We start from the raw sequence: 20,023 nt of genomic DNA, 5'->3' as shown, positions 1-20,023 counted from the left end.
ACCCACGGTGACGCTGGAAAGGGGGAGACAAATGGCCAGACTGGCACGTGTTGCTCAGTCTTCAGCCTCCAAGCAACCTCCAACCCCATCCTCTCCCTGGCTTCTGCCTCCTCCTCCACCTTCACAAAACAGTTTCTCATCCTCGTCCCCTCCATCTGAAGCGGAGGAAGAAGAAAAAGATGGAGAACTTGCTGCCTCGGTCCACTCGGGCTCTGTACTGTCCCTCAGTATCGAAAGATCCCCTACCCATGATGCCTACAAGGCCGACCCTCCATCGCCGATGGACAATGTCAGGGCCTTCACTGACCAGATGGCCCGCATGGCAGACACTTTAGACCTGGAGGCTAAACACACTTCCAAGGCAGTTATTGACCCGGTGTTCAAATGGGTTCAGTCGGAGACACTGCCGGCCCCTCTGCTACCCTTCCTGCCATATCTCCTGGATGTCATCCAAGCTTCTTGGAAGACCCCATCTTCCATTCTTCCTACTTCTAAGAAGATTGAGGCCTGGTATCGAACTGACGACAAGGGCCTAGAATGGCTGAAACACCACCCGACCCTAACTCGGTGGTAGTAAAGGCCGCACAAGTGTTCGGGAGGCAGTCCTCGACCCCCTCAGACCGGGAGGGAAAGAGGTTCGACACTGTGGGCATTGGAGTTTGAGGAACTCCCACCAACAGGACAGATTGTTGAGACCGAATCCTCCTCTCCAATCCTGTCGGAGATCGACACCCTTCTTCTAAAAGGAGCTATTTCTCCCCTGCCAGACTGCTAGAATGGGCAGGCCTTCTTCTCCAAATATTTCACCGTCCCCAAGCCGGATGGTTCCCTCCGCCCAATCCTGAATCTAAGAGACCTCAATTCCTTCATCAAGCCTCAGAAGTTCAGAATGGTGAAGGTGTCGTCCATACTTCCCCTCCTCAAAGACGGGGACTTCTTTGCGTCCATTGACCTCCAGGATGCTTATTTCCACCTCTCAATTCGAAGGCACCACAGACGTTTTCTTGCCTTCTGGGTTGAAGGACAGATGTACTCCTTCAACGTGCTCCTGTTTGGGCTCGTAACGGCCCCAAGGACTTTTACAAAATGCATGTCGGTGGTGGCCGCGGCTCTCAGAAAGGAAAAATATCTGAATTTTTCCTTATTTGGACGATTGGTTTCTTGCAGCACGCTCCCCAGCACTCCTAAGGTCGCAAACCGCATTGAGTCGCCTGTTTGGGCTGAAAAATGCAGTATAGAAATAAAGCGAATAAATAAATAAATAAATAATAAAATCCAAAGAACGGTCTCCCTCCTCGGAGATCTCGGCCTCCAGCTAAACAAAGAAAAGTTGCACTTGACTCCAGCAATGTGCATAAAGTTCATCTGCGCCATGTTTGATTTGCTGACCCAGTCTGCGTACCTTCCCGAAGCAAGTTTCAGAGCGCTCCATCTCGAGGCACTCCGAGGCATTGGGTCTTGAATGGTATCAGCCAAGCAGATCCAAATTCTGCTTGGCCACATGGCTTCCATTGTGATGATGACCCCACTAGCAAGGCTTTGGTTCTGACCTCTTCAAAGGTGTTTTTTTCGACCACTTCAACCCGGTCAGAAACCGCACGTCAAAGCGCATCACTGTTCCACCAGCCGTAAGAAAATCCCTGAAATGGTGGACAGATCAGCACCATGTCTGCAGGGGCATTCCCTTCCATCTCGAACCCCCATCCATCACACTCACCACGGATGCGTCCATGTTCGCATGGGGATGCCATACAGGAGAACTCTCCATCCAAGACCTGTGGTCTGCAGAGAAGAGGCTGTGCCACATCAACTACCTAGAACTTCTGGCAATCTTCAAATCCCTGCGAGCGTTAGCCCTTCTGATCACAGGAAGAAATGTCCAAATCCTTACGGACAATATGGTGGCCATGTACTATATAAACAAACAGGACGGCACAGGATCGAGAAAGCTGCTAGCCCTTTCCCTACAACTTTGGGAGTGGTGCGTGACCAGGTCGATCTCGCTGGTGGCAAAAAATCTCCCAGGCTCCCAGAACATCAAGGCAGACTCACTAAGTCGAACACGGTCATCTTCTCACGAGTGGAATCTGAACCCACAGGAGCTTGCCATGCTCTTCGATGACTGAGGGTGGCCGGACGCCGACCTCTTCGCGTCTCCCTGAACGCCCTGCTTCCGTGGTTCGGAGCCCGTCTCCCACTGGGCACAGTACCGGGATGCCTTGGGGATGCATTTCTATCGAGGGATCTCCTGTACGTTTTCCCACCCTTCCCACTCATCTCCAGGGTGATTGAGAGGATCCAGACGCACGAGCCAACTGTATCCTGATAGCACCGACATGTTCTCATTAGGCATGGTTCTCGGTGCTCCTCCAACTCTCTGACGATTGAGTCTGACGCGCTCCGTCAAGACCTGTTGAGAGAGGGAGGCCAGCTTCTCCATCCTGACCTCCCATCCCTGCACCTCTCGGCATGGAGGATCCAGTCCTGAGAGCATTGTATCTGGATGTCCTTTCCATTCTGACTGTGGCCCACAAGCCAGCTACAAAAAGATTGTATGCTGCCTGCTTTGCCCGATTCCAGAGTTTCATTCTCTAAAGGGGAATCGAAGAATCCCAACCTTCCATACCGACTGTTCTTCAGTTTTTATTTATTCTTACTGAGCGTGGCCTCTTGCTCTCATCACTGAAATCCCACCTTGCCACCATTTCATGGCATGCCCAGCAGAGAGAGGGAACCTCTCTCTTCTGGAATTCCTTAGTGAGGTCCTTCCTGAAGGGGTTCAGCCACCTCCTCCCTCCAGTTTTGCCTCTAATACCTGGCTGGAACCTTGACCTCATCCTTGCTCATCTGGTGCTACCTCCTTGATCTTCGCCTCCTTTCATGGAAGGTGGCATTCCTCGTGGCGATCACTTCGGCCCGTAGGCCATCCGAGCTGGCGGCTTTGCGGGTTGATGAGCCTTATTTGGTTTTCCATGCGGACAGGGCAGTTCTCCGCATGGACGTTTCTTTTCTCCCGAAGATGGTTTCCCCCTTCCATGTGAGCGAGGACATTGTGTTGCCTTCTTTCTTTCAATAGCCATCCACTTTGGTGGAAAAAAGACTGCACCTCCTTGAAGTGCGGAGGGCCTTGTTGTTTTACAGGGACAGGACTTCCCAGTCTCGAAGGACTCAAATACTCTTTGTGTCGTACGCCCAAGACAAGCTGGGCCTACCAATCTCCTCTCAACGCTTTTCGCATTTGATTGCATCGACCATCGAACTATGCTACTAGCTAGCTCATCGCCAGCCTCCCGCTGTCATTCGGGCCCGGTCGACCAGGGCAGTGGCCGCCTCAACTGCCTTTTTGAAAGGGATTCCCTTGGACTATTTGCAAAGCGGCCATCTGGGCTAACCGCAGACTTTTGTGTCCCATTATAGACTGGACACCAGGCATAGGCCCGACTTGGCGTTTGGGAGGACAATCCTGGCTTCTTGTCCTCCCTAGCCTCATTACAGTGTTCCTCGATACCATGTTACATGTTGAATGTCGATATCATTGTATAAATATTGCTCAGTTCATAAATATACTTTTGATGTCGTGATCTCTCGTGCATTATTATGATGTGTCTTTTCCGTTATTTTCATTGCTCACTGAAAAATACCATGTCACCTCTGCTCTTGCCTACGTAATTGCCACCTTTCCCCTCACGGGCTCAGGAGTGTTGTGGTTTTTTGATGGCCTCGGTACCGTGGTTATGCTAAAATGTTTGAATGTTTCATGCAACTATAATATATGCGTCCTCATCTAAATGGGTGTGTTTATACTGTGACAATAGCCTTTTTTCTTGGCCAAAGGAGGATCACGTACTCCTATATTTTTTACATGTGTTCTTACCCTTTTCCCAAGGGATACTGTGATGCTTTTGATACCAATAAAATTGTTTGGTCCTTTATTAAAGGGTCGGTTTGTTCTTCCCGCCTCCGGGACCTCAGCTTGCTAGTCTCCACATGTGTGCATTCACAGAGACCACGAAGAAAAATGGTAGGTTACATACTTGTGACTATCTTTCTTCGAGTGGTGCTCTGTGAATTCACAGAAACCCTCCCAGCCTCCCCTCTAACAAACCTCCGCTTTTCTTGCTGCCTTGCAGCGTAGGAACTGCTGAGTGCGCGCGGGGTGCTTTATATGCCCTGCCGGGGACTGGGCGGGGTTACTGCCAAAACTTGGAAAGTTTAAACTAGAGAAGTTTCTGTTGGGGCCTGCGCAGGCGCAGACACTCCACATGTGTGAATTCACAGAGCACCACTCGAAGAAAGAGGGTCACAGGTATGTAATCTATCTATTTATCTATGTATCTGTACATATACATACATACACACATACTAGTTTGGGCACCCAGCGTTGCCCAGGTTAACTGAAAAAGTCTTTTATTTTACAACATGCATAAGTTTGTGGGTGAACTACAACTCAAATCACACCAGGTTAACCCCCAGAAACTCCATCGGTACTTAAAATTTGTTAAGTTGTGCAAGTTTGCTCTAGATGTATCATGGGTGGGGTTCAGTATGCTCTCTGACTGTAGGGCAAACCACAACTCCCACTGTGGTGAGTCAGTTCCCTCAAATCCCTCCAGTAGTCTGAGTTAGTCTTGGGGATTCATCACTGGAAGTCACAGTTTCTCTTGTAGTAGGTGAGTTACAACTCCCAAAATTCAAGGTCAATCTCTCCCAAAACCCTTCAGTAATCAAATTTGGGCATATCAGGTATGCATGCCAAGTTTGGTCCAGATCCATCAGCTTTTGGGTTCACAGGGCTGTCTGGATATAGGTGACCGACAACTCCCCCAAATCAAGGTGAATTTTCCCCAAAGACCTCCAGTATTTTTTGATGGTCAAAGGAGATCAGCTTTTGGGTTCACAGGGCTGTCTGGATATAGGTGACCGACAACTCCCCCAAATCAAGGTGAATTTTCCCCAAAGACCTCCAGTATTTTTTGATGGTCAAAGGAGATCTCCGTACCTAGTTTGATCAAATTCGCTTTTTGGTGGGGTTCAAAGTGCTCTTTGATTGCAGGTGAACTATAAATCCCAGTCCCTATAACTCCTATAAAGCAAGGTGAATTCCTCCCATACCTCTCCAGAATTTCTCATTGGTCATGGAGGTTCTGGGTGCCAAGTTGCAGGTCCATCATTGATTGGGTTCAGAGTGCTCTTAGATTGTAGGTGAACTATAAATCCCAGTACCTACAACTTCTATAAGTCAAGGTGAATTCCTCCCAAACCTCCCTGGTATTTTTGTTGGTCATGGGGGTTCTGTGTGCCAAATGTGGTCCAGGTCCATTGTCAGTGGGGGTTGTCCTGATGCAGGGTGAACTGCAACTTCCATCATGGTGAATTCTCCCCCAAATCTCTCATATGTTCAATTGCTGATCAATTACTCTGTTTGCTGTGTGCCATAGAAAAGAATAGGAAAGAGTTAAAGGAAAGGCAGTGGATGGGGTCATGCAAATTCCACACCAATGGAAAGAGAAAGAAACACTGGGATATCTGTGGTGGAGAAAAAACAGTAAATGTAAGATGTAATTGTTCCTGAATGAAAGCCTTCATTTGGGTGGTGGGCTGTATGGTGTTGGTGGAGGACCTTGGCCAGGCTCTTGGACACGTTCATGGCGCTCACTATAACCTTCAATGTCATTGGATGTAGGGCCATTGGGGTCTCCTTTGTAGTGGTAGCTATTGCTGTTTGTGGATGCCGAGCTTGTCTGTGTAAGTGGATGCTCCAGCCACATACACACATACATATTTTTAACTTTTACAATGGTTATAGATAACAATACATTCTAATACTAATAATAGATATATAGCAGCTTTGAATCTCCTGGTGGAGAGAAAAAACAGGCTATAAATAAACATAATAATAATTGTAAAACTGACTGCAACACCCATGATCCCCGCACCAGATTGAACCCTGCCCTCCTGTCTCTGTGTAGTCAACAACATTTCGGAGTCGCTGGCAGAGTCAGCTGCAGCCTACACCAAGGCGACAGCCCGGAAGTGTCTGCTGGAGAAAGTGGAAGTCATCACCGGGGAAGAAGCCGAGAGCAACGTCCTGCAGGTCAGTCTGGATTCCAGGCTGCGTGGCCAATGTGATCTGGCAGCATTTTCTCCTGACATTTCGGCAGCATCTCTGGCTGCTAGCATCTTCAGAAGATATTATGGGAGTCAAGCAAGTGGAGTACATTATGTGCCTGTTGAATAATGTCCAGGGTGGGAGGAAAGAACCATTGTCTGTTATGCAAGTGTAAAGGGTGCAATTAGCATGTTTTGAGTGGGATCTATCCATTAGCATGTGAGTAACCTTGAAGATCGCATAGTCAATGAGTGAAGGCATCTGCTACTCTAGTCTTTGTTCTTTTTTAATTGTTTGCTGCCTGGAAACACTCTTTGCCTGGGTGGCATTCAGTGGCCTGAAGACACCATCATCATCATCATCATCATCGTCATTGAAATAGTCTGGCCTATGTTCCCTTTGAACATAGTTTATTATTATTATTATTAATAATAATAATAATAATAATAATAATGTTATTATTTGAGACATAACAAGATTAGTACACAGCAAACAAGATCACTATGCTGGCTTTTATATTCAATCATAGGTCAGACACTTCACAAGTGTGATCTATTGGCAAATCATGCAGATCCACCTGACAGGCGTTAATTTTGTCAGCACCAATTGTTTTTAAGTGCAGACCAAGGTCTTTAAGCACTGCACCCAGTGTGCCAATCACCACTGGGACCAACTTTACTGGCTTATTATTATTATCATTATAATTTTAGAAGTAGCCTGGCATTTGTTCCTTTTGAAAATATTTATTTACTTATTTACTGCATTTATATACTGCATAATATTTAATAAGTCCATAATATTTAATAAGTAATATTCTGTTTTTCTTGAAAATGATATTCCCAATATTTTTTGTGTCTCTTCATGTATGTTTTTCCAATAAGTTTGAGTTATCTTACAAGACCACCACATATGGAAGAAACTACCCTCAACCTCATGACATTTCCAACATTTTTTATCCATATTTTTATACATTAAGCCTAATTTTTTAGGTGTAACGTACCATCGATGGAACATATTGAGCCAATTATCTGTTTGGAAGATTTTGTTCCAGGTTGAGTCTTTCAAATTGAAACCAATCTTTTTGTCTTGTTTATAATAGTCGTTTATTTGCATATAATGTAGCCAAGAGATATTTTTGAAATCTTTTTTAATATTTTCATAAGATTTTAGGGTTATTGTATTTTTAATTAATAGATCCTTATATGTTGGCCATATCGTCCAGCCTAACAATCTCCTCTGGTTCGCTTCCATAGGAGATATCCACAACGGAGTTTCAGAGTAAAATTTTCCTTTGTACTTTAGCCATGTCCTCAATAGTGCAGACCTTACGAAATGATTGCCAAAGCCTTTCTCCTTCTTCTTGCGATTGTACCAGACATAAGAATGCCATCCTGCCCATAAATTAAAACCCTCTAGGGAGAGTAATTTCTCGTTTTTTAGTTTCATCCACACAGAAATCCATAATAAGGCACTCGCTTCATGATACAGTCTCAAGTCTGGGAGACCAAAGCCTCCCCCTTTTTTTATCTGTTAGCACCTTAAACTTAAATCTTGATTTTTTACCTCCCCAGACAAATTTCAATAAGTCCTTATTCCATTCTCTAGTTTTTTTCACGTTTCTGATAATTGGAATATTCTGAAATAGAAAAAGTAATTTAGGCAGGATGTTCATTTTCACCAATGAAATATGGCCTAAGAAGGTCATGTTTAAATATTTCCATTTCTCTAGATCATTTTTAATTTCTTTCCATAGTTTCTCATAATTATTTTTTTAAAGTTGGCTATTTTTCGCTGTGATCCAAATTCCTAAGTATTTCATCTTTGTTGTTATTTGTAATCCTGTCTGTTTTTGAATTTCTTCTTGTTTCTTTTTATCCATATTTTTTGTCAATACCATTGTTTTTGTTTTATTTAATTTAAAGCCCGCAAGCTTACCAAATTCATCAATCTTTTTAAACCATGCTTCAAGATTTTCTCTTGGCTCTTCAACTATACTGATCACATCATTTGCAAAAGCTCTCACTTTAAATTCATATTTTCCAATTTTTGCTCCTTTTATGTCATTATCTTATCTAATACTTTTCATTAATATTTCTAAGGCCATAATAAAAATCAAAGGTGAGAGAGGGCAGCCTTGTCGAGTACCTTTGGTAATATTAAATTCCTTACCAAAATGACCATTTATTGAAATTTTAGCCTATTGTGTCTCATATATTGAATTGATTGCATTGCTAAATCCAAAGCCCATGTCTAATTCTTGAACTAAAATTTTAAGATAATTCCAATTTAAGTTGTCGAAGGCTTTTTTGGCATCCACAGCTAAAAAGGCAACTTCTTTTTGATGATTTAAATCATAATATTCTAATAAATCCAGTATTATTCGAATATTATCCTTCATGTTTCCATTGGGTAAAAAACCCATTCGTTCTTCCCCAATCCATTCCTTTAGAAAATCTTTTAGACGCACGGCCAAAATGTTTGTAAATATTTTGTAATCTGTATTTAATGATATTGGTCTATAATTTCTTAAGTCCGTTGGGTCTGTTCCTTCCTTATAAATTACTGCTATCTCAGCTGTTTTCCATGACTTTGGTATTACTTGCTTCTTTTTTTTTAAATAATCTTTATTCTCATTTTCAGTAAACAACATATAAAAGACATTGGGTATTGGGGGAGGTGGGGAGGGAATGTGGAAATAGGGATGGTGGGGATGGCAGGGGGGAGGGGGGAGGGTTCAGATAGGGGGGACGAAGGGGGAGGGGGAAAGGGAGGGCAGGGGAGGGTGAGAGTGGGTAAATGATACATATTTTGTTAAAAAAAAGCTTGACTTCCAAAATAGTCTGCGGGGTTGTTCCGAAACCTTGTTGATTCCTTTCTTCGTCGCGTCTTGTCTAGTTCCACTACCCTCTACTCCAGCATTCTGGTGCGATGTTTTTCTTTTCCTTTAAGTATGACTTCGTTGGCTTCCAGTCTGTCCTTCTTTTCTTGTTTTTATCAAACACTAGATTGGCAAGAGAATCCATTTCCATTAGGTCCCTGGCTTTTAGCAGCCAGTCTTCCGTAGTTGGAAGCTCTTTTTGCTTCCATCTGCTCGCAAGAACGGTTCTAGCTGCCGCCGTTAAATGGAATAGAATCCTGTCTTTATTGGAATCGAGATTGAAGTCTAGTAAATAAAGCAAGTAGTATTCGGGTTTTAGCTCGAATTTTGTCTGTATTATTTGTTGAGTTTGTTTGTGGATCTCCACCCAAAACCCCTTCACTTTCTTACACTGCCACCAGGTGTGAAAGTATGTTCCTAACTGGGAACCACATTTCCAGCAGTTGCTGTTTATCCCTTTATAAAATTTCGATATTTTTTGGGGTGTGAGATGCCACCGATAAGCCATCTTATACCAGTTTTCTGTTATGGACGCCGCCTTGGCATACCTAATTTTTCTCTTCCAAATACTTTCCCATTCTTGGAGTAAAATGGTGTGTTCAAAGTCTTTTGCCCAAGCAATCATGCTTTCTTTAACTAGCTCCGTTTCCGTGTCCCATTCTAACAGTTTGTGGTAGAGCGTTTTTATCAGTTTTTTCTCCTTCACCATTATTGAGTCCCAGAAGTTGTCTTGCGGGGCAAAATCCGCTTTCTTGTCCTTCTTAAATGCCTCTGCCACTTGGTAAAAGTGAAACCAGGACAGATTTTCATCTATCTTCCTGAGAGCTTCTATTGATTTTAATCTCCACTGATTATCTTTCTTTTCTATTAGGGTTTTGTAAGTATGCCATCTATTGCTTGGGAACTCTCTCTTATGGTGGGCCTCAATGGGTGACAGCCACAGAGGTGTTTTACTGTAAAAGTTTCTCTTGTATTTCTCCCAAACTTTGAGGAGGGCCGCTCTCACAAAGTAATTAGTAAAATTCTTTTCAATTTTTGCTTTGTCATGCCATAAATAGGCATGCCAGCCTCTTCTGACATCGAAGCCTTCTAGATTTAACAATCTTGTCTTCGCGAGAGTGGCCCATTACTTCACCCAGGACAGAACACTGGCCTGGTAGTATAGTTGTAAGTTTGGGCGGCTTAGCCCTCCTCTTTGCGTCTGTCAGCGATTTGTATTTAATCCTCGCCTTTTTACCGTTCCACACAAATCTCAGGATATCCTTCTTCCATTGTGTAAAGCAGAAGTTAGTTCTTAATATCGGGATCATTCTAAACAGGAAGATCATTTTGGGAAGCAAATTCATCTTTAGAATGGCTATCCTACCTAATAAACTTAGATTTAGTTGTTTCCAGCTTTCTATCTTTTTGGTGATGTCTTTCCACGTTTTTTTGTAATTGTTCTTCACCAGCTGTGCGTTGTTTGTTGTGAGTTGTATCCCTAGGTATTTTGTCTTGTTAACGATCTCAAATTGCGATATCTCATGTAGTTTCTCCTTTTTGGCTGGGGTCATATTTTTTGTCAGGATTTTAGTTTTTGTCCTGTTGATCTTCAGACCTGAGACTTTCCCGTAGTTGTTTATTTTGTCTATCCATTTTGCGATCGTATCAAGAGGGTTTTCGATTATGCAGACGCTGTCATCTGCGTAAGCCTTTACTTTGAATTCATCCTTCTGGCTTTTTGTTCCCTTCAGATTGTTGTCTTCTCTTATTTCCTCCAGAAGGATTTCAAGTGTCATGATGAACAACAGGGGGGATAGCGGGCATCCCTGCCTAGTACCCCTTTCAATGTTGATGTTTTCTGTATCTTGTCCGTTGACCCTAATTTTTGCTCTTTGTTTTGAGTAAATAGTTCTTATCACATTAGTAAATTGAAAGCCCATATCTTTTTCCCTGATTATTTGAAGCATGAAGTCCCAACTGACACGATCGAAAGCTTTCTCGGCGTCGAGAAACAACAGTCCTAGTTCCCTTTGTGCATTCGTGCGCCAACTGCGACCGTACCTTGGGAAGTCTGACTTGGCCACGGTAGTCCACGCTCTGGTTACATCCCGCCTTGACTACTGCAACGCTCTCTACGTGGGGTTGCCTTTGAAGACGGCCCGGAAGCTCCAACTAGTCCAACGGGCGGCAGCCATGGTATTAACAGGAGCAGGGCGCAGGGAGCATACAACTCCTCTGCTGTACCAGCTCCACTGGCTACCGATTAGCTACCGGGCCCAATTCAAAGTGCTGGCTTTGGCCTTTAAAGCCCTAAACGGTTCTGGCCCTACATATCTATCCGAACGTATCTCGGCCTATCAGCCCACCAGGACCCTAAGATCTTCGGGAGAGGCCCTTCTCTCCATCCCGCCTGCTTCACAGGTGCGGCTCGCGGGAACGAGAGACAGGGCCTTTTCTGTGGTGGCCCCGCGGCTTTGGAATGCCCTCCCTATAGAGATAAGATCAGCCACCTCGCTGATGGCATTTCGGAAAAAACTGAAAACATGGATGTTTGAGCAAGCATTCGGCTAATCCGATGCGATGAAGTTTTTGATCAAGGACTGGCAATCATAGACAACGAAATTGGATTATGACTTTAATTAAGAGATGCATTGGTCTGTATTGGTGGCCCAATACTGTGTATTGTATATGTATGTGTTTTATATTTTTAATCGGAATTATTGTTGTTTTTAAATGTTGTAAACCGCAATGAGTCGCCGTTTTAGGCTGAGATATTAGCGGTATACAAGTGTACTAAATAAATAAAATAAATTCGTTGCATAGTACTCTATAATATCCAAGATCGTTCTTAAGTTTTCGCTCATATGCCTTGATGGGAGAAATCCCGTTTGGTCCTCGTTAATGGTGTTATTTAAGAATTTTTTCAGTCTATTCACGATTATACTGGCAAAGATTTTGTAATCTGTTCAGCAACGATATCGGTCTATAATTTTTCATGTTTTCTACTTCCATTGTGTCTTTTTGGATAAGAGTGATGGTTGCTTCCTGCCAGGAATCTGGCATTCTGGCTTCAGATAGGATGTTGTTAAATATTACTTTTAAATGTGGGGTCAGCTCTTCCTGGAATATCTTGTAGTACTTTGCAGTGAATCCGTCGGGGCCTGGTGCTTTGTTGTTGGGTAGGTTGTTTATAGCCTTTCTGATTTCGGACTCTGCTATTTGTTTATTGAGGAGTTCCCTTTGCTCGTCCATTATTTTTCCTAATTTGCGCTTGGCTAGGTATGCTGCTATATCCTCCATTCTGATTTTGTCTTTTTGATATAATTCGTTGAAAAAATCCCTGAATTGCTTTTGGATCTCTTCTTCTGTATAGTAGGTTTTCCCATTTCTTGAAATTTTCATGACGTGTTGCTGTTGTTTCTTCTTCATCAATTTCCTAGCTAGCCATTTACCCGGCTTGTTTGCGTTGGCAAAGTAGTTGACTTTCATGTATTTTAGGTTTTTTGCTAACTTTTCGAGTTGGAATGAATTCAGCTGTTTTCTCAGAAGTTCTAACTCCAGCTTGATCTTTCTATTCTTCGGTGTTTTTTTTTTTTGTTTTGTTTTTTTTTTTTGCGTTCACCTTCCTTTGCCTTTATTTTCTCCATTAGGTTGGTTCGCTCCTCTTGTCTCTTCCTATTCCTAATCGCACCTTGCTGGATGAAGTGCCCCCGCAACACCGCCCAAATCACCTCTGGGTGTATTTCTTCACTTTTGTTGAACTCAAAGAATTCCTTGATATGCTTTCTGTATATTTCTATATCTTCCTCGGCTCTTAATAGGTATTCATTTAATTTCCACTTCCATTGATGTCTAGTCCCATGACATCAATGGGCAGTGGTCGGACAGTACTCTGGGCAGAATCTGGATCTTGTTTATTTTTGTCATTAAGGTGTTTGAGGCCCAGAGCGCGTCTATTCTGGACCATGATGAATGTCTGTCCGAGTAGAAGGTATAGTCCCTTCCCTCCGGGTTTCTGACTCTCCAGGTGTCCTGAAGATATAGCTCCTTTTTCAGTTGGAGAAAACTGCTTGGCAGTTTCCCTCCGTTTAGGTCTTTCCTGTTCTTTTTTGTTCTCTCCAGGCTGGGGTCTATTACCCCGTTGAAATCTCCCACTATGATCAGATCCGCTTGAGTCTGTTCAGAGAGTTTTTTCCTGAGTTCTTTTACAAAGTTTGTTTTGGGTCCTGTGGGGGCGTAGATATTGCAGAGTAGGATCTCTTGTCCATTACTTCCGGTGGAGGCGTGATGGCGGCTGCAGCAGGCCTCCGTGGCTCCGCGAGCTGGCGGAGGACCTGAGCATCCCCCAGCTGGGTCAGGGGAAAGGAACCCCACAAATTGACGGATTAGAGGTCGATTTGGCAGCAAAGTCCCAGGAGAATTGCGGAGGCGGGTGAGAGCTACCCCCCCTCAAGGGGGGTGGTCAAACCTGCCTGGCAATCTCAGGGGCCGGCGCCCAGGGGGAAGGCACGGTTCGAAAGAACTGCAAATGCAGCCAGCCTCTACTAAAAGCATCAAGTCAAGGTAAACAAGAACAGAAGAAGAAAGAAAGAAAGAAATAGAGAAGCGGGGCATTGGGCCCACTACCGCACCCCCACCGGGATAGAGCATAACAGAACGCGAATCGAAAACAAGAGCAGGAGTATGGCAAGGCTATAAAATAGACGAAGGAAAGGAAAACCCTCCCCGCCCTTGAGAAACAAAACGTGATGAAGGTTGGAAAGACTGAAGGAGCGGGAAAGCGTGAGTGAACAATACCACACCTGTCCCATACTTTAAATCTGTATATTTGTATAAATTTGTATATTAGTATATTAGGATATAGTAACATATCCTCAATACATCTTCCATCGCTTTGCCAGCACATAACCCTGCGCAGAACCCACCTGGTAATCTGTTCATTCCCCCCTCCCTCCTCCCCACATCCCCCACCCCTTCACCCACCTATTGTCCCCTCGCCGGCCTTTACTCCCCCTACCTTCAAAGCAACTCATCCGGCACCTCGCTCTCCTTCCCCTCCTCACGAGAAGGACGGAGCGGAGAGATCCGCAACGCTTGCAACGCCTGCACAATCAGACGTGCAGGACGCGCTCCCCACTGCTCCTTACTGCCCTAGCGCAACCCCTCGTGTATGTGCGCGCAGACGCGGAAATCCCGCGAGAGGAGCTGCAACCCCGCGAGAGGTGCGGGGGGAGAGAGGAGGAACGGCGGCGCGGCGAGAGTGCACCTGAGGAGGAAACGTGAGGGGCAAAGGAAGGAGGAAGGAGACCAGAACAAACACACAAAATACCTAAGAGGAAGGGGGGGAAGAATACGAAGTGAATAAGAGAATAAACGCCCAGCTCAATGGAAGAAGGTAGGGCGGCAAAGCTGCCTGGACACAAAGGAGCTGGGTGAGGTGGCGGGGTGGTGGCGGGGGGGGGCGGTGGACACAGGAGGTGGTGCATCTACAAGAGGGGATCAAGGAGGCGACAGCGGCTGCTGGAGGGGGGATAAGGAAGCGAGGGGATTGTGAGGACCGCAGAATAGAAGGACAGAAAGAAAAAGCGGGTCGCTGAGGTGCAACTCGGGAACTATGGTGAAAGGTCACAATAGGGGGTAAAATCCAATTCTGGAAGAGCTGGAAAGAGCAAAATAAGAGTAGAATCAAGTGAACAGAAGTTTAGAAGAACACAGAGGGATACATAACCCCTGGCAATTTCAGAGGATAGACCTTGGCCAATAAAGTAGCCCCAATTCCCCACGACTCAGCTAAATTAAAAGGAAGAGCCAAAAAAAATGGCGGAGAAAATCCAATCAGCAGGGATACAAAGTAAAATAACAAACCCTACAACAAGTCCTTCAACTGCAATCACAGCCACCGTACCAACGATGGCCGCGACCCCCACCCCCACAAGAAGATTATCAACACAGCCTGAAACGCCTTTTAAAGAGCTACTACAGGAAATGCTGAAGATGCAAGATAAGATAGAAAAAAAATAGAAGACAGTCAGGAAAAAACACAACAGAATATGGAAAAGCTATTCCAAAAAGAAATGGGGAAGTTAAGGCAGGAAATGAAGGAAGATATGGCTCAGATACAGAAAGAGGTATGCGGTGTATAGGACAAAATAAAAGAACTAAAGAAAATCTAAACTTAAAGAAGTGCCAAGACAAAACTGAAGCCAAAATAAAGAAACTGGAGGAAGCAAAAGACAAACTAGAAAGGCAACAAGAACTCTGGGCGTATAAAGAGACCGACTTCCAACTCATATTCAGGAATATTGAAGAGAAAGAAGGAGAGAACTTGAGAGAAATAATTACGGAAATCTCGGCTCGCATGATAAACATCACACCCAAAGAGCTGAACAAAGAGATAGACACGCTACAGAGAGTAAACTCCAGCTATGCCAAGAGGAACAAGGTCCCTAGAGACATTGTGGTCAACTTCTGTAGAAAGAGCGCCCGCGACGAGATTATTAAGGCGAAAGCAAGAGATCAGATCACATACAGGGGGGGAAAAGTGATAGTACTGAAAGAATTTACATCCATATCAATGAATAAGAGGAAAAAATATTATTTCCTGACAGATGTGCTCAAAAAGAACAGGATTAAATTCAGATGGGAACGTCTAGAGGGAATCCAAGTGACATACAGGGAAAGCAAATTCTGGCTAACGTCAGAAGAGAAAACGAAGGAGTTTTACAGGAAACTCCACAATGATCTGGGCCTTACACCTAGGTCCTCAAGTGAGACAGAATCACACAAAACAAGTCATGAATCTACAAAAGCTAAGATGAAGGACGGAGAACGGGGGGAAAGGACAAGAAGAGACCAAGGCCAGAAACGTTGGACGATGAGGAGGGGGAGAAGGACATGGGACCTTTAGCTCGTGAGAAACAACCACCCAATGTCAAATAAATTAAAAATATATTCCAACAACGTCAACGGACTGAACACCCCAAACAAAAGAAGACTGATCTTCAACTTACTCAAAAAAGGCAATTACGATCTGATTGCTCTCCAGGAAACGCATATCACAGCAAAACACAGCACATATTTGACACAGCCGCAGTTGGGCAAGGAATTTTATTCACTAGCATCACACAAAAAAAAAGAGGAGTAGTGATCTACGCAAGAAATTCATTAAATGCCACAATGGCTTTCAAGGATGAAGAGGGGAGGATGGTTGGGATAAAAATCAGGTATTACTTGCTTTGAGATTGCTTCATTCATAACCTTTCTCAGTAATGGAATTAACTCCTGTTTCAAGGCATATAGACCTACTGTATATCCATCTGGCCCTGGGGCCTTGTTTGAGTCCATTCTATTTAATGCTCTTTCAATATACTTCAATGCCCTGCATTCAATGCCCTGCAGCCATACATTGTGGACCGAAAGTTTTTGTGTGTAGAAGTTGTTACGCAAGGTCTAAGCCTGTTTACAGTTTGTTGATAGAGCTCTAGATGGTTTGTTGACTTGTCACAGAGTTGGAGATATATACTCATCAAACAGTCGCTGTGTAATTTCTCTTTGATAGAACTGCTTAGATCTATTGACCACTTCACCCTCTTTCTCCCAACAATTTTCCAGTTAAGTTTTCTGTTCTGGATAATTCTGTCTGTTCCAGAATTGGATCTAAAGACACTACTAAAGAGAAATGGTCACTTTCTAGGCATTCCAGGATGTCAAAGGTATTTACTTGGGGAACAGCTCTGGTGATACCATGATGTGATCAATGACACTGCCGCCTCGTTTGCTCAGATATGTGTAATAGCCTCTAGATAAGTCCTTTGGACTCCCGTGCAAGGTGTATAAGCTGTGGTGGTATATGAATTCTAAAAGTTTAATACCTTGCTGATTATATTTGTCATCCATAGAAGAATGTGAAGTTAGAAAAATATCCTCCAAATCTAGACCTAAGGATTGCAAAAGGCCTTCTGAAGCATCTCCAATCCGGGCATTGAAGTCCCCACATATAAGAACCAATGCCGTGGGAGCTTTCGAATGTAACTCATCAAGCAGGAATGTTAGGTCTTCCCATATTTTGGGAGTCACTATAGGGCCATTAGGAGGGGGAAAATAAACATTTATACAGAAAAAAATCTTCCCTGTATCTGTGATTATTTGCACTGTAATTGTTTTGCAGGCCAAAATCCACCATTTGGGATTTTCCAGCTAGTTCTATTGAGATAAAGGACACCAAACCACCACTTCCTCCTCCCTTTTTTGACTTTTTAACAGCCGGGAGACTAAATGCTTTGTAATCATATAGGAATGGAGGGTTAAGTTCATGTGTCCAGGTCTCTTGCAAGCAGATAATGTCGAATTTCTGAATAGTTTCAATGAATTCCTTATCTGCCGCTTTATTTTCCCAGCCAGCCAGATTCCAGGAGACTATATCCAACCCCATTTGCTTTTTATCCAGTCAACTGAAGTTTCTAGTGGATGATTGAATATGTTCAGTGTTAGTTCTTTCGTCTCCGACAAGGATCCCACTGTGGTGACCTCCCGAGCTTCTGGGGAAAAGGTCTGGGGCACATTTTTGTTTAGGACTGCCCAGATATGCTCCATCCACCAAGTACCTGTGATGTCCTGTGTTTCTGATCTTATGTTCTTGTTGTAGCTGGATATTGTTTGGATATGTAGGGGTGGGGTGCTATGATGATGATTCCTCCCTCCCCTCCAGTTTCCATTTCTGGGTGGGCTTCCCTGCCTGTCCTGTAAGCAGGATGCTGGATGTTTGGGATGCCGAGGCCTGTTTTCATTCTGCGGCTGTTTTAGTTCAAATAGTAGATCTTCACTGAGAGAGTGTAATAAGGACCAGAATTTGCATCTCACCTCAGGATCCTGGAATGTTAGTTCTATGCTTCCTCTTTGCCCATTCTGTGTCAGGTGTTTACAGAATTCACCATAATTTAAGTCCAATGTGTGCCCCAAGGCTGATTGTAGCTCTGCTAGGTGTACCTTTGCTGATATCTTTGTCCCATTTGGTTTCTTCACAATCCAGTTATGTATAGTCACTTGCCCTCCATTAGGGGGTCTCTTTCTATGTTGACTGTAGTTGAGGGCCGGGGTTTTTTTCAGCCGATCGGGGAGCTTGTTATCTACTTCTCCACTACCTTCAGCCATTTCTCTGAGTCTCTTTTGGAGTGCTGAGAGAGTAGGGCATTCACTTCCTGGGACTGAAGCCTCTTTTACAGCAGAGCTATTGGAGTTTTTTGATGCGGTATTGAGTAGTATTATTTTTGCTGTTGTATGTCCTTTGGTTGCGGGGAGGAGGGGGAGTGTCTAAATGGCTTTCCAGGAACTTATCTATTACCTGGAATTTTGAGTCTGAGGGAGTGAGACTAAGCACTGAGGTTAAATTGGTGCTGTTGGGGCATAGCTCGTGTTTTCCAAGTAGGGGACATCTCCTGGAGTTCAGGTTCCAGTCCTTCATTATGTCATTTAATTGCTTATCCGTTGTTTCTTCAGATTATTTGGCTACTTCTGGCTTATAGTCAGCTTGGCAATCTACAGATCCAGTTCTGCTCTCCATTTCTTGGCTTAGGTAGTTTCCTGGGAGTGCCGCAGTCAGAATCCCATGCTCTACCAGCCCAGCCAAAGCTTCAATGGGGGCCCTTAGACCAGAAACTTCTCTTTGCAGCATATCCATTTTCTGAAATAATTTTGCTTAGCAGACCAATGCTCTGCTAAGAAGCATTGGTCTCGCATGAGGTCATGCATTGTGGGTTCAGCATTCTCCTTAGCTGCTGGGTGAAGTCTGCCAGACCTCTCTTTGAAAGTGTTTATAATTTCTTTATATGCAGACGATTGTCTTTTTAATGCTGGTGAGGGAGACACTTCTGTTAGGCCTGGGTCAATGGACCAATTTGCAGCACCTTCGTTAAGGGAAAACGAAGTAGATTCCGCTTCTTCGCCATCATCTCTGGTCTCCATTGCAGTGTAAACAGTCTTTGTGGTACTTACTTTGTCAAATGTGGGGAGATCTGTGAGTTCTTGATTCAACTGGTGCTCACTTGCTATTGATTCTTTCTCGACATTTTTTGGGTCATAGTATTCTAAAATTGATTTTTGGACAAGAGTTGGCAGTTTTAAGAGCAGAGGCTTTACGTGACTGGGCCCGTGTAGTGACCATCCTATGGCTTTGAGAGTTTAACTATGCCTAAAATCAAAGACTGAATTATTTGATACTCCTGGGTTTTGTACAAAGACGTTACTACTTTTACTTTCAAATTATTAGAAAACAGGAGAATACATTCAAGATATATGTTTCATTGAATTAATACTTAATAAAAATGGTAAAATTGTAACTAGTAAGATTGCGTAATCTTTAGAGCAGCTAATAGTAAAATAAAAATAATTATAAAAATAAGGGAGAGCAACTGTCCCAAACACTTTACACTTTACATATCCCTTGTAAAATTACCTAAATGCTGAAAATTCTCAATGGGCTTGCTTGTGAAATACACATATCTATGTTATTATGAGAGTTAGAGCAAAAACCAGTGTCAAGGTGAAGTCCAGTCAAAGATATATAGAGTAATCTCCAGTAGTTGATGTACTTTCACTGACTGGCAGCTTTTTTGTCAGTTGCTTCTTCCGTGAGAGGTCAGCTGAATCTACCCTTGAACTTCAGTCACTGTCTTAGTTTATTATTCTTGTTCCTTGCACCTTGCACCTTCTTCTTACTCCCTTTCATTTTTGCCTTTATTTCAACTCCTTCTCAGCATAGGGTAACTCTCACAACAAACAAACGGCAGTGTTTTAAATTGCAGCCACAGGGTTAGGAATGCAGGCAGGGAGAGGAAATCACAGCCTTCCATCCTGTAGTAGAAAAACAGCAGTAGAATGGTGCTTTGCAGAAACCACAACAACGATTACAGGGCAAATTATAATACAAATGATGCTTCAGCTTCCGGAAGCCATAGAAAGCTAAGCAGCTCAGCTTGTTTTCTCACCCTTCTTGTTTTATTTCTTCGTTTATTTCTCTTCAGGCTGATTAATGGTGTGTTGCTGGTTAAGTCCAAAAC

General features: G+C 43.7%; 1 protein-coding gene across 9 annotated transcripts in view; it reads left to right on the top strand.

Annotated features, from left to right (window-relative positions):
- LOC137095106 (ran-binding protein 3-like) overlaps positions 1–20,023 on the top strand; it is a 286,433-nt gene that overhangs the window by 207,773 nt on the left and 58,637 nt on the right. For 8 of the 9 annotated variants that reach the window (XM_067461370.1, XM_067461368.1, XM_067461369.1 and 5 more), the window contains one exon: positions 5,970–6,094. The exons of the other annotated variant lie outside the window; for it this stretch is intronic. In XM_067461370.1, coding sequence (XP_067317471.1) covers positions 5,970–6,094 — 125 coding nt within the window. The remainder of the gene's footprint in view (positions 1–5,969; positions 6,095–20,023) is intronic. 9 annotated transcript variants of the gene reach the window in all.

The sequence above is a fragment of the Anolis sagrei genome, chromosome Y, assembly GCF_037176765.1.
Source record: "Anolis sagrei isolate rAnoSag1 chromosome Y, rAnoSag1.mat, whole genome shotgun sequence".
NCBI classification, from domain to species: domain Eukaryota; kingdom Metazoa; phylum Chordata; class Lepidosauria; order Squamata; family Dactyloidae; genus Anolis; species Anolis sagrei.
The sequence above is the reverse complement of the archived record's forward strand: the minus strand, read 5'-3'. Positions and strand labels throughout refer to the sequence as shown.